This window comes from Herpailurus yagouaroundi, unplaced genomic scaffold, assembly GCF_014898765.1.
Source record: "Herpailurus yagouaroundi ecotype Mexico unplaced genomic scaffold, PumYag 214, whole genome shotgun sequence".
In the NCBI taxonomy this organism is placed as follows: Eukaryota; Metazoa; Chordata; class Mammalia; order Carnivora; family Felidae; genus Herpailurus; species Herpailurus yagouaroundi.
The window spans coordinates 640,938-653,352 of NW_024412445.1; the positions used below are offsets into that span (position 1 = coordinate 640,938).

The window sequence follows — 12,415 nt, forward strand, 5'->3', positions numbered from 1 at the left end:
GGCCAAGGGGAAGCCAAGCCTGCCATAACCCACCCTGTGGTACCCCCCATTCCTGGGCCGCATCCGCTGGGCCCTCTGCAGCTGCGGCACTGGGTCCTGCGTCCCGGCTCCTGCCACCTGGATGTGGCTCACCAGCCCTGCTCCAACCCGTCACATCTTTAGGAATGTCCACTAAAGGACGAGGCCAGGAAGGCCTGGGGGCTGCAGGGTGAGGATTATGAGCAAAAGCCAGGGCATAGGGCCATGCGGGTCCAGTAGGGAAGTCGAGTCTGTGGGTCTCTTCCTGACTGCCCGCTGGCCTCCACCTGTTCCATCCTGGCCAAGGTGAGGGCCCCCCCCCCACTGTCCCCCCCACATTTCCCGTCCAGCCAGCGCCCCCCATGCCAGAGCTCTGCCTGCTTGGCCTCTGGCCTGGTCCCCAGGGTCCCCTCCGTCTCTTTACAACTTATTTTCATGCAAACTATTATAAACATATGGAAGAAGTGGACAATAATATAGCCGCACACCCTGCTGATTCAAACCAGCACAACTTTCAAGACAGCTGGGAAATAAAACCTTACAGGTATACTTGTGAGTGACTGTGTTTCCCTAAATTTTGTTCTTCACCCCCTTCCCCAGAGACCGCCTGTCCTGACGCAGGTGCTTAACACCCTCCATGCAGATACACACCAGAATACACACGCCGTGAGCACGTGTGCACAAACATCACGGTGCTCTCTTAAAGCAACACCGTGCTGATGGTAAACCTCGGATGCAGCAAATGCACTGAAGGCGGGGCCCCCTCCCCAGAGGCTCCCTCCCAGCTCCCTGCCCCTGGAGGGGGGCGTCTGTCTGCAGGTCTCTACTCTTCAGCGAGTAGTACCCCTGGGAACAGCACACAGGTGAGCTGACCTGCGGGCCAAGGTCCCAGCGCACAGACTGCAGGGTCTAGAAGGGTGAACGTGGTATCCTGAAGCATGTGCCCACAGCCCTGGAGTGAGACTGCCCATTCTCCCTGCCACCAGCACCCACAGATGCCCACCTGGAGGGTGGACGAGCCTAGGCGGGCCTTGAGTGCTGCACAGGTTCTGGACTGTGAAGACACGAGGACCTCCATGATACCTGAGGTGTTGGGTGCACATGTGGGCTTGTGTGTCGTGAGAGGGAGGGCACATGTGCACATACGTCACATATGTGCGTGTTCGCATGTATAGGTTCATACATGCGCTGCCTTGCAAGTTTTTCCTACCTTGACAAACCCTCACTCCAGGCCCAGCTGACTTCTGCTAAGTTCCCATTTCCACCAAACTGTGCCTGGGGTCCAGGAAGGTGGGCTGCAGGCTCATTACCCTAAGGTCTCATGTCCACCTGTGTCCAGCAAAGCTCTGTCCCTACACACGCCACTCTCTGTTCTCAGTCTTGGGCTCCCTGGGCAGGGCAACATCGGACATTCGGGGTCCCTCTGCATCACCTGGCTTCCCTCTACTTGGGCGTTTCTGCTGCAGGGATGCTATCCACCCTCCCAGGTTCCCGTCACCTTAATGGAGATGGCTTCCCACTGAAGAAGCCCCAGAGCTGGGCACCCTCTGCCTGTGTGAGGATGGCGGCGCCTGCGTGTCCGTGTCCGGACACCCGACACCCACTAGCCTCCCTCCCCCACAGAGAGCACCCCACAGAGCCCGCAGCCAACAGCCCTGCCGCTGGGGCTGAGCAACAGTTCCTCTGTCTCATTCCCAGGGCACTCTGATTTATGGTCACTCCATGCTACAACAAGTCAACCTGATCTCCCACTTAACGAAAGAGTATTGGGTGTTTTTAAACAAACTATAATAAAAAAAAAAAGAGAATCCGCAACAGGGAAAGTATTAAGTAAACAGGAGAGAGTCGGGGCACGGCACAAATTGTGGAGCCTGGTGTATGGGAAACAGCTGCCAACCCATTCTGCAGACAGGGAAGGCGAGACTGCCGAGGGGTTGCTGCCCAGACCCAACCCTGGCCCCTGGGGCGTGCTGCATGAGGGGCTCCCCGGAGGAAAAGCCTCTGAGCAGAGCACAGTCTGACTGTCAGCAGGCGACTCTGGAGATGGGGCTGTGGTGTGTGGGCAAGGGTCTGGCTTGGGAGGGGTGCCAGAGGTGAACAGGAGCCCCCACACTCCCTCTGGCTCTCCTCGGGCAAGCTTGCAGGCCAGGGAGGCCAGGCTGCTGGCAGAGGGTCTGGGGGGGGCCCAGTGACTCCAGACTGGCCCTAATCCACGTACCCTGGCATCTGCAGAGGTACCGGGAGCGCCAGCCACACCAGGCAGGCAGCTGCACAGGATCAGCCTGGATTGGGTGTAATCCCTGATTATGGAGAACAGGGCCTGGGCCAGTGGGTACCGACCCCATTTACATAGAAACACAGCTGGCAGGCACATTCCAGGGAAGGAGGGGACCCAAGACCCACAGCGGGACGGCCCCTGTAGCCTAGGCCCCCGTGCTGGGAGAGGCAGACAGTGGTCCCAGAGTTGGAGATGGGGGCACCCCATCAGAACCTTGAGAGCCAGATCTCAGCCCAAACAGTCCCTTCTTTGGGCCCATGTGACTCCCGTCCTTCACCTGCAGCCCACCCAATACTCAAAAGAGCCAGGGTGCTGAGGACAGGGGGAAGGGCACATCTAGGAGCTAGGAGCCTGGGGGCACCTGCCCTCAATCCCCCTAGTGCTCACCCCTCCCCCACCAGTCCTGCCACACCAGTGGCTGCAGGCCCCTGGCACCCCTCCCTTTGGCTCTGCTCCAGGCCCCTTCCTGTAGTCCCCACCTCTGTAGTTTGGTTCAAGACGGACCCCCAAGGTCAGCCTGCCATGCTCAGACCCACAGCACGTCCTGTCCTCAGAGCCCCCAACCCGGTCTGCTGTGCAGACTCCGAAGGCAGGTGGGCTGGGGTACTGTGGCAGGCACCCCCACCCCCACCCGTGTGCACCTCTCCACAAACCCAAGCCTCAGCTTCTGTGATCCAAGGCCGGGCAGGCCCAGAGAGTGCACAAATGGGGAGTTCTGACCCCTCCCCAGGCTCTGCTGCGCACCTACCACAGCCCTGCCCCCTCCCTCACAAGAACCCCTGGCCAAGCAGGCCCGCAGAGACCTGCACCTGCCCTCGCCCCTCTGGCAAGTACAGAGAGCTCCCTAGGAGAGCCACTGCTGCCCGAAGGCTGCCCCTGTGCCCCCCGACACTGCTTTGCTTGGCTCCCCCTCCTCCCTACCCTGGCCCTCAGGCCTGGGCTGGGGGTGGGGGAGGTGGGGGGGTGGGATGGGTGGGGTGGGGGCACAGGATCTGCCAGCACTCACCCAGACACTCCCCAGCCATGCCCGGCCCCTGGCCCGCAGCCTCTCATCCGATAGCACCTCCCTGCATGTCAGTCCCTGGGCAGGTTGGGGGGGGCTGTGGCCCTGGGCTGTCATCCACCCCTGTAAGCGATCCTCACGGCAGTCGGCGGACGGGCTGGAACAGTCGGCCCCTCCCTTCCTGCCTGGGGGGGGCCGCCCCGTGCCCCCCCCCCCCCCCCCGCCCAGCAACCGACACTGCGTCACAAGGGCCACAGATCACAGGCGCGAGCCTCTAGTCCACCCCGACTGTTTCTGATTCTTTCCTTCACGACCGCCCATCTGCAACCACAAACTTGGTTTCTGAGGCCAAATGCCACCTTCATGGGGAACTCCCTGTGCCCCACTTTCTGCCCCCACAAGCTGGCTGCTCCCCAGAGTGAGGGGGCAGCACACCACAGCTGGGGGTCTCGACACCCCTGTGAGCTCCCAGTTGCAGCCAGGGGGCCACTCAAGGTGCTACTTACATGGGGTGGGCAGGGGGCCTGGGAGAGCCGAAGATGGGCAGGATGGGGGGCCCTGGACTTCCAGAGCCCCTGAGCCCCTCTTCACTGTGTTCAGGATGTCAGAGAGCCTGGGGGCTGGGGTGGAACAGACCAGACGTGAACAGGGAGCAGGTGGGGAGCATGCAGGACAGAAAACTGTGGGCTAATGAGCCAAGCCAGAGAGAATAGGAGACAGAGTGGGACGTAGAGGGGGCATTGGGAACATAGGGGGACAGAAGGGGGAATGTGGAGGAACACAGGGGGATGTCGAGGGATGTGAGGGGTACTGGGGGGTGTAGGGGGATGTGGGAGGACAAGGACGGACATGGGAGGACAGGGAGGGTGAAAGTGGACAGGGGGAGGCTCCAGTAATGCCTGGCAAATGCACCTGTCTGCCCATGGCAGGGCGGTTGCTGTGGGCAGAGGAGGGTGCCCTCCAGGGAGGACAGAGGAAGCAGCCCAGCGTGTGGAGAACCCAGTGGAGAACCCACGCGGGCAGGAAGCCCAGGCCTTTTCCTTCTGAGTCCACAAGCCTGTGAGCTGGAGGAGCTTCTGCAATAGCTCCTTGTCCCTAGACTCCCTGGGGCCCTCTGGGTGCTCAGGGCAGGGGGCGCCATGAGGTCACAGTGACTGGGAAGGTCAGGCAGGCGATCCAAGGAAGGCAGGAAGCACAGTGGGACCCCAGAGGGCCCTGCCCAGAGCTCAGGAGACCCTCTGGGGCTGGACCGCAGTGCAGGAGGGAGAAAGGCTGGGAGCTGCTGGAGGAGTTAGTGCCAGACGCCCAGACAGGCCCGGACAGTTAGCCTCCGGCAACCTGGCGGGGGCAGCCGAGGCCGTGCATGGTGGGCGCAGGGGCCGCTGAGCAGCAGGGACAGCAGGCCTGGGAACACTACTTACACAGAGTGGGCAGGGGGCCTTCAGCTTCCAGGGCCCCCGAGCCCCTCCTCGTGGAGCTCAGGACGTCAGGGACCCTGAGGGCTGGCGTGGACAGGAGGCAAAGCGTGAGGTGGGGCAGAGAAAGCAAGGCCCTGCTCTCTCCCACCCTGGGACCGGTCTCAGCAGCAAGAAGCTGCTGGGCAGAGACCAGAGTGGGGCCTTAGCCTACATGGAGGGCCGGCTGAAGGGGCAGAGGCAGCCAGAGGGGACCCAGGAGGAGCACTGCTCCAGAGAGACAGGGCCTGCAGCAGGGGCCTCCTGATGCAGAGAGAGCAGGGAGCTAACAGGAGGTGGAGATGAGTTGGGGGTGTGTGGTTTCTGAGCTCCCCGAGCCCCTGCTCGTGGAGCTGCTCCTCACTGTCAGGAACCCTGGGGACTGGGGCAGACCTGTCAGGAACCCTGGGGGCTGGGGCAGACCGGTGAGATGAAACTGGAGACAGGTGGGGACACACAGGAAAGAGAGGACAGGGAATGGGACGAGGACCCCGGTGGGGTCAGGCTGAAAAGGCCCAGACACAGCTCACAGCGGCCCCAACACCAGGTGGTGGGGTCCAGAGGCAGTGGGGAGGCGGGGCTCCAGGAGTGCTGGGAGGTGTCCAGACCGATGACCTTCAGTGTGCGGGAGTCTGCCCTGTTTCCTGGGGCTGTGGGGGTCTGGGCTGGGAGGAGGCTGGCCAGGCCAGGCTCTGCCGGACCCTCCTGCAGGCTTGGGCCATCCAGGCCCCCACATGGCCAGACAGAACGGCAGGCCAGAGTGTCGGGGAGGCCTCCGTGCTGACGGTTTAGGCCTGTGTCTGTCTGTCTGGAGAAAACACACAAACAGCCACTCTCCCTTCATCCAAGGACCTATGCTCCCCTCTGTTTTCGGGTGTCACTGCATCCTCCAAACTGATAGAATGGCCGGCCATCAGGCCCTGGGGCAGCCCTGAGGGGTGAGCATGTGGCTGAGAGGATTAGGTGGTCTGGCGTGGCTGGGACGCCACATTCCCTCCCTGGGGATGCTGACAAGGTGGAGAGCAGAAGAGGGGTGCCTGGGCACACAGGGAGGGCGCTCTGCCGCCCTCTGAGGCCCAGGCATGGTCACTGGCCTTGCACAGAGTGGAAGCCCAACGCACTCACACAAGTGGTGGAAACATCCAAAACCCAGAAAAAGCCCCCTTGTTGGTTATCTACTTATCAACTACCAGCTAAGCAAAATCACAAATGTAAGGGAATTTAACAGAAGTTGAGCAAATTCAGCTCTCAAGGTGTTCCCCACAGGAACCGGTCCTCCGCAGGGTGGGAGGCCCCTTGCTGGTCAGGGCGCCAGGGCCGGAGACTGCCCCGGGGCCGGCCCATCTGCCAGCACGCCCTGGTCAGGCTCCCGCCGACACACCCGCTCGCAGACGCCCCGCCCCCACGGCTCACCCACGAGCCACCTCGCGGGCGCCCCGCCCCCATGGCCCACCCACCAGCCAGCGCCTCGCAGACGCTCCACCCCCTTGCCGGCGCCCCGCCCCCCTCGGCCCACCCACCAGCCCACGCCTCGCAGATGCCCCGCCCTTCGCAGACGTCCCGCCCCCCACGGCCCACCCATCAGCACAGCAGAATGCGTGCGACACTCGTACCTTTTGTGTCTTCGTCCTCTATGGTGGTGTGGGTGCTGTCCGACGACTCCTGGGGACACACAGGGACGCAGGAGGTCAGGACGTGGCCTCCACGGGCCCTGGAGGTGCCCTCCCAAGGCTGCGGGGCCCCAACCCAGAATCCCCAGGGGCAGGGCAGGAGCTTCGGGCTGGCCCCCAGGGGTCACCCATCCCCTGGGCTCAGCCATTCACGTCCCCAACAGCCCAGGGACGTGACTGTGCCTTCTCCCGACAGCACACGCCTGGTAGAAAGACCCTGTGCTCAGGGTAGAAAGACTCTCTTTAATAAGCCAGGAAGATGGGCCCTTTAAAACTCCACAATACTGGTGAAGAAGAAAGGTACCCACAGCCTGTGCATTTTGGCAGACAGGGTGGGAAGCTTCCAGAAGGCCCTCAAGAGCCTTGGCCCGGCCCAGGCAGAATGGAGCTGCACCCACACCTCCTTCCCCAGGAGGGGGCCGCCTGCCCCTTAGGCCTCGACTGTCCAGCATCACTCCTCAGGTGGCCTTAGAGGGCAGCCGGGCAGCCCCACACCTGGGGGCTTGCCGCCCTTCAGATAAGAAACCAGGTGCTGTTCACCTGTTGCGCGGTTCCCAAGACGCTGGCTTGCTCCTCAGAAAGAACCATCTTAACGGAGTTCTGGAGGGCCCCCTCTGGCCCCCTGACTGAACACACTGCTCTGGGCCCTGCCCAGAAGTGGGGGGTCTGCAGCCTGGAGGACCAGACGGTTGTCTAGAGCCCCTTTGCAGGGAGAACAGGAGCCTCTCACCCCAGACACAGGGTCCAGGGACACCGGTCCACAGTCACAAGGCAGGAGTGCACCCAGGCCCTTCCCAGCACCTGGAGTCTGGCTTGGTCCCCCTGATCCCGGCCCACAGCCAGCGTGTGGGGGGGCCCTTTGGGGAACCCAGGCCTGGGTATGTGCGTGTGGGGGTGAGGGGTGCTGGTCCTAGAAACAGCTCAGCCGCCCACGTCCCTCCCGCCACCCTAGAGCCAGCCCCTTCTCTGGCCCGGGCAGGCGAGGTGCCTATGCAGCAGAGATGATGTCAGAGCGGGAGCAGAGAGGAGGCAGGCTGCCTCAGCAGGAAGCACAGGGGGCACAGAGGTGAGCAATGGGGGAAGCCAGGGGCGTCTGAGCTACTCCCTCCCCCAACCGCCCCTTCTCCCCTGGGACCTGCATCTGAGACCACCCTGCGCTCCTGGCCCCTGGCTGCCCGGCGGACAACATGAGATGTAGACCTTGCTCTGGGCCTTGGGCAGCCCCAGACTTGTGGGGCTCACTGTACACCTGCCCCCCTACTCTCAGCACAAGTGCCCCCCAGGGGTCACCGTCCCAGACATGCCCCCCGCTGGCCTGCCTCCTGCCCGAGCATAGGCTCCTAAGGGGGGACGGGGTGCGGCAGTACCTTGATCCCGTCCACAGGGTTATGAATGACGGTGGTTTGAGGCTCCTACAGAAGAAGGAAGCAGAGGAAGGAAAGAGGGAAGTGAGCAGGGCAGGAGGGGGTAGGGGAGGAGGGCAGCGGAGCCAGGATGGCAGGAGGCGGAGCGGGCTGGGGAGGCCAGGGTGGGCCCAGAGGTGGGCAGAGAGCAAGCGTGTATGCCCACGGAGTGTGGGAGACAGCATGGGGGCCCCGGGCAGGAAAACAGGTCCTCCCCTCCCTTGGCTGCCCCGGCATGGTGGGGGCACGGTTTTGAGGATGTCATGGGGGTGGAGTGGCACATGGGATGGACAAGGTCTGAGACGGGGCTGGCTGTGTGGGACCCTCCCCTCCTGGACTAAGGCTGCCCCCACGTGTGAGATGGCTATCTGGCAAACCCAGCCTTCCTGTGGGCATGTGGGGCTGGCTCCCAGAGGTGGGCCTGTGGCCCATGGAAACACCACACGTGCTCTGAGAAAACTCAACCTGTGCGCCAGCAAGCCCCAACAGGCCACCGTGGGCACACAGCTCCACCACAGCACCCTGCTCCACCAGCTGGGGCGTCCCCTGGGCAGGATCCCCCAGATAAGGGCCAGAGCCAGAACCCCCGGGCTTCTCCCTCCGGGCAGCCACAGGCCAGCACAGCCACAGACGTGCATCTCCCTGGCCGCTGGGGGACTTGCGGGCCACGGCCTCTGATGGGAAGGTACCCCGGCTGGATCTCCACCAGGGAGACTGCCAAGGGCTCCTGTCTCCCTCAGATCACTGGGTGGGCTCCGAGGCCATGACCAGCCTCACCCATTCTTTCCCAAAGCCCCCACGTCCTGGACGGTGCACCCATGCAGCACCTGGGAGGTGTCTTCCCGGCAGGCCACGCCCCTGCACAGTGTCTGCCTGGGCACTCTGGATGGGCCTGCCGAGGGCGGAGGATCAGAAGTGCCTTCCACCTTGGGCCTCGCCTCACTGGCCGCCTGAAGGCCTCTCATTGCTGACTCAAGAGTCCACCCGGGCGGGAGGCTGGGCCAGTCCCTGGCACCTGAGGGAGGCTCCCGAGCACAGCCCCAGGACTGCCTGAAAGGGGCTCAGCCCTCATTTCACACCGAAGAGGCAAAGGGGGCTGGAGGACCAGGCGTCCACCAGAGACAGGGCGGGGCTGGACCCCACCTTCACCCCAGGCCTCTGGACAGGTGGCCACCACATGGCCGGGGTGCAAGAGGGCCGGAAGCAGGGGGCTGAGGGGCTCAGTACCAGGGCGGCTGGAGGGAGTGTCCCCTTAGGGCTGGTCACAGCTGCACTGTTTTTGGTGCTGTTCGTCTGGGGCTGTGGAGAGAGGAAGAGGAGGTTAGAGGGACAAGGGGAAACTGCCTGGCCTAGAGGGAGGCCCTGCAGGGCGGTGGGGTAGGGCCAAGCGGCAGGGTCAGGGCTCCCCCCAGGGCCTAGCGCACTCACCTTCACCGCGTCCGCTTTCTTGTTGAGTAAGCTCTTGGCTGCTGCATGAGGACAAAACAGGCAACATGAGCAAAGGGCCTGGGGCCAACACCACCCAGCCCTCAGTGTGAGGTGACCTCAGGGACCGGCCAGGCTCTGGTGGCCCCCAAGAGCAAGTGGGCAGGTGAGTGACCCGAGGTCCTGAGGCAGAGTGGCTTCTGTGGCCAGCAGGGACAAAGCAGGCCTGTGGGCCATCCTGGAGAGGCCCGCCCAACACCCTCATCCCCAGGACAGGTTCCTTCCCTGGGCCATGCACCATGACCCTGCAGGACACAAAGATCCCCCCACCCACCAGGGCCCCGCCCCAGGTAGGAACACAGGACAGGGCACCAGGGTGGGGTGGGGACATCTGTCTGCCCTTCTCTGTGTTCTTGGGCAGGGGTGGTGGGCTGTAACTGGCCACCCAAGCAGGGAGGGGCGCGTCCCAACCCCAGGGGCCTGCCTGCTCTCAGCCTCCTGGCCCCTTCTCAGCCAACAGGACTCGGGCCCCTGGCTGTGCCCCCACCCCCCGGCTGAGAGCACCCAAGGGGCTGCCTCATTCTTCGTGAACCAGTCCTGGCCTTGCTCTGGCAACATCGGTGCCAACACGGGCCTCTCCGTCCACGCCTGAGGACCCTGGGCTCTGAGTGGGTTCAGCAGGATGATACCCTTGGGGGAGGGTCCCAGGCTCCCACCACCTGTAGGATGCTGGGCAGGTGGCCTGTGTCACCCCACTTGACCCCACAGAGATTGGGGCAGACTAGCCCTCACCTCACTCTCTCCTGTGCGAGCCCACCCTGCCCACATCTGCGTTCTCCTGAGTGGTTAGTTTTGATGGTGGAACCTCGGAACACAGGAAGTCAACTTACCTCACAGGAAGGGAAAGGTGAGAACAGAGTAGTGAGGAAAAGAAAAAAAAACAGGATTTGTATGGTCAGGTCAGGGTCCAGAGTGCGGCCCAGGACTCAGCCTGGTCCTGCCCACCCCACCCACGCTCCCCGGGGGCAGACGCCGGAGGGGTAAGGTCCAGGGTGGTCAAGACCCCCGCCCCCCTCCCCCCCAGCCAGCCCTGAAGCGGAGCCGCCAGCTCAGCGGGACCAGGATGGTCCCCAGTGGGCCTGGCCCAGGACCCCTCGCTGCCAGGAATGTCCCCGGAGGAACGCCCACTCGGGGCTGTGACATCAGACCCTGTGAACGCTTGGGCCCAGTGGTTCTCAAAGTGGGGTCTCCACACCAGCAGCATCAGAACCACCCAGGTCCACCCCAGACCTCTGGGGCGGGGGGGGGGGGGGGGGGGGGGGGAGGTGGGTGTGGTATCCGTTCAGTTGTCATCTGTCGTGGAGGATCCTAACTCTGCTTCACTTTGAGAACCACCGTCAGGTCCCCAGTGCAGCAGCCAAGGGGGATCCCAGGCCTTGGGCCGCTGCCTGCTAACCACCTTCCTCTCTGCAGTCACCCATCGCTGCCCTCTGGGCTCTGGGCAGGGACGCAGGTGACTGTGCTGGGCCAGAGGGCGCTATGGGGCTGTTGGAGAGCCACCCTGGGTGCAGTGTCTGTTCCTGGCCCTCCCCCCACAACCATCCTTTCCTCCCCCAGGATCCAGGGAGCAGCATTGCACCACAGAGCCTGCCTCCTGGCCCAGCTCCGTGTCCGGTGGTCCTCATTCTGTGAGAGGTGTCTTGGGGTCCCAGTAAGCGAAGGGACAACAGGCCACCCCTTTCGTTGCCCCCCAGGCCTGCCTGCTCTGTGTCTCAGCCTCCCGATCCTGGGGAAGCTGGATCAGAACTGTGTCCTGATGCCCTGCCAGCCGAGACCCAAGAACGTCCCAGCACCAAAAATGCCACCTTCTCAGAGCCACTTCCTGCGGCAGGGATTGGGGAGGGGTGGGCTAGCCCTGCACACGGAGCCCTGGCTCCTGACCTAGCGATCAGCATGGCTCCCTTGACCCACACTGACCTCAGCAGTCCGCTCCCTTGACCCCCCACCCCCACCCCGGCGTCCAGTGCGCAGGCAGAGCCCAACTCCTCTGAAGTGGGAGTCATGCGGGGACCCCTCCTCCTGGGCCCACCAGCTGGGGGCGGGTCTCCTCCAGGGGCCAGGAGAGGAAGGCCCCCAGCCCCTCTGAAGGCGCACGCATCAAGGCAGGTGAGCAGGCAGGCAAGCTGACCCCGCACCCAAAGTTAAGCCGGGCCCTGCGGCGCCCTGTGGGCTCAGCATCAGAGCGGTGCAGCCCAGGGCTGGCTCGGCGCCCTGAGGAGATGCGGTCGGCACTGCCCCCCCCCCCCCCCCCCCCCGCCCCGAAGCCAGGCCCTGGGTGGAGGCAGATGGAGACCCTGGGACAGACCTGGGTCTTACGAGGGTACTCCCCTCAGTCCCTGACTCAGTCAAATCCCAGACTGTGCTACTCGACACGGCAACACCCATCTGGGGACTCGGACGGCTCCACCAGGGCCCGGGCTCCGGAAAGCCCGACAGCAGACACCAATCCTCTCACCCAGTTCCCAAACCCTGCCCCCAGGAGCCACCTCTAACCAGCATCTGTGAGTGTGGGCGCAGCATGGACTGGAGCTGTGCCCTCCCTGGAAGCAGCTCCTGGAAGAGTTCACAGCTCCACCCAGATCGGTTCCAGGTCCTCGTCAACCCCCGTTTACACTGGCACTCGAAAGCACACGCTGTTCCATCTGTGCCACGGGGGCCTGAACTGGCGCCCCAGAACCCTGATAGATACACAGAGACCTTCTGGCCCACCCACCGGGGGTCCTCAGGCCAGGCCACGGTTGCCCCCTCCTGCTCCCTTCTTGAGGAAGGCCAAGACACTCCCATGAGCCTCAGCATCTGTCTCTACAAAGACCCCCAGGGCTCCTCTGGCCCAGGTGCTATGTCCCCCAGGGGGCCGCCCCCATGGAGGGGCAACAGCCTTGAAGCTGAGACCCCCCCCAGCCCAGTGCCACTGGCTGAGCTGGGCTGACCTAGCAGGGGGGCCCTCAGCCCACAGAGCGGGCCCAGCCTCTGCCCCGTCTGCACACCAGTCACCCGGGACAGCCATGCTGGGCTCTGTCCTCATGCATTGACCGCACCCGGGACACAGCGGCCCTCGGCGCCCAGGGCACTGCACATGCACACGGCCTCATGCGGTGCACATC

The 12,415-nt window shown here is 63.8% G+C and overlaps 1 protein-coding gene across 9 annotated transcripts in view; it reads right to left on the reverse strand.

Moving 5' to 3' along the window:
* Positions 1–12,415, reverse strand: part of CAMK2B (calcium/calmodulin dependent protein kinase II beta) — a 51,041-nt gene that overhangs the window by 1,341 nt on the left and 37,285 nt on the right. For 2 of the 9 annotated variants that reach the window (XM_040454958.1, XM_040454956.1), the window contains 6 exons: positions 9,255–9,292; positions 9,054–9,125; positions 7,791–7,835; positions 6,367–6,415; positions 4,721–4,801; positions 3,806–3,919 (listed from right to left, as the gene is read on the reverse strand). In XM_040454958.1, coding sequence (XP_040310892.1) covers positions 3,806–3,919; positions 4,721–4,801; positions 6,367–6,415; positions 7,791–7,835; positions 9,054–9,125; positions 9,255–9,292 — 399 coding nt within the window. The remainder of the gene's footprint in view (positions 1–3,805; positions 3,920–4,720; positions 4,802–6,366; positions 6,416–7,790; positions 7,836–9,053; positions 9,126–9,254; positions 9,293–12,415) is intronic. The other 7 variants (XM_040454962.1, XM_040454960.1, XM_040454964.1 and 4 more) reach the window with 5 other exon arrangements.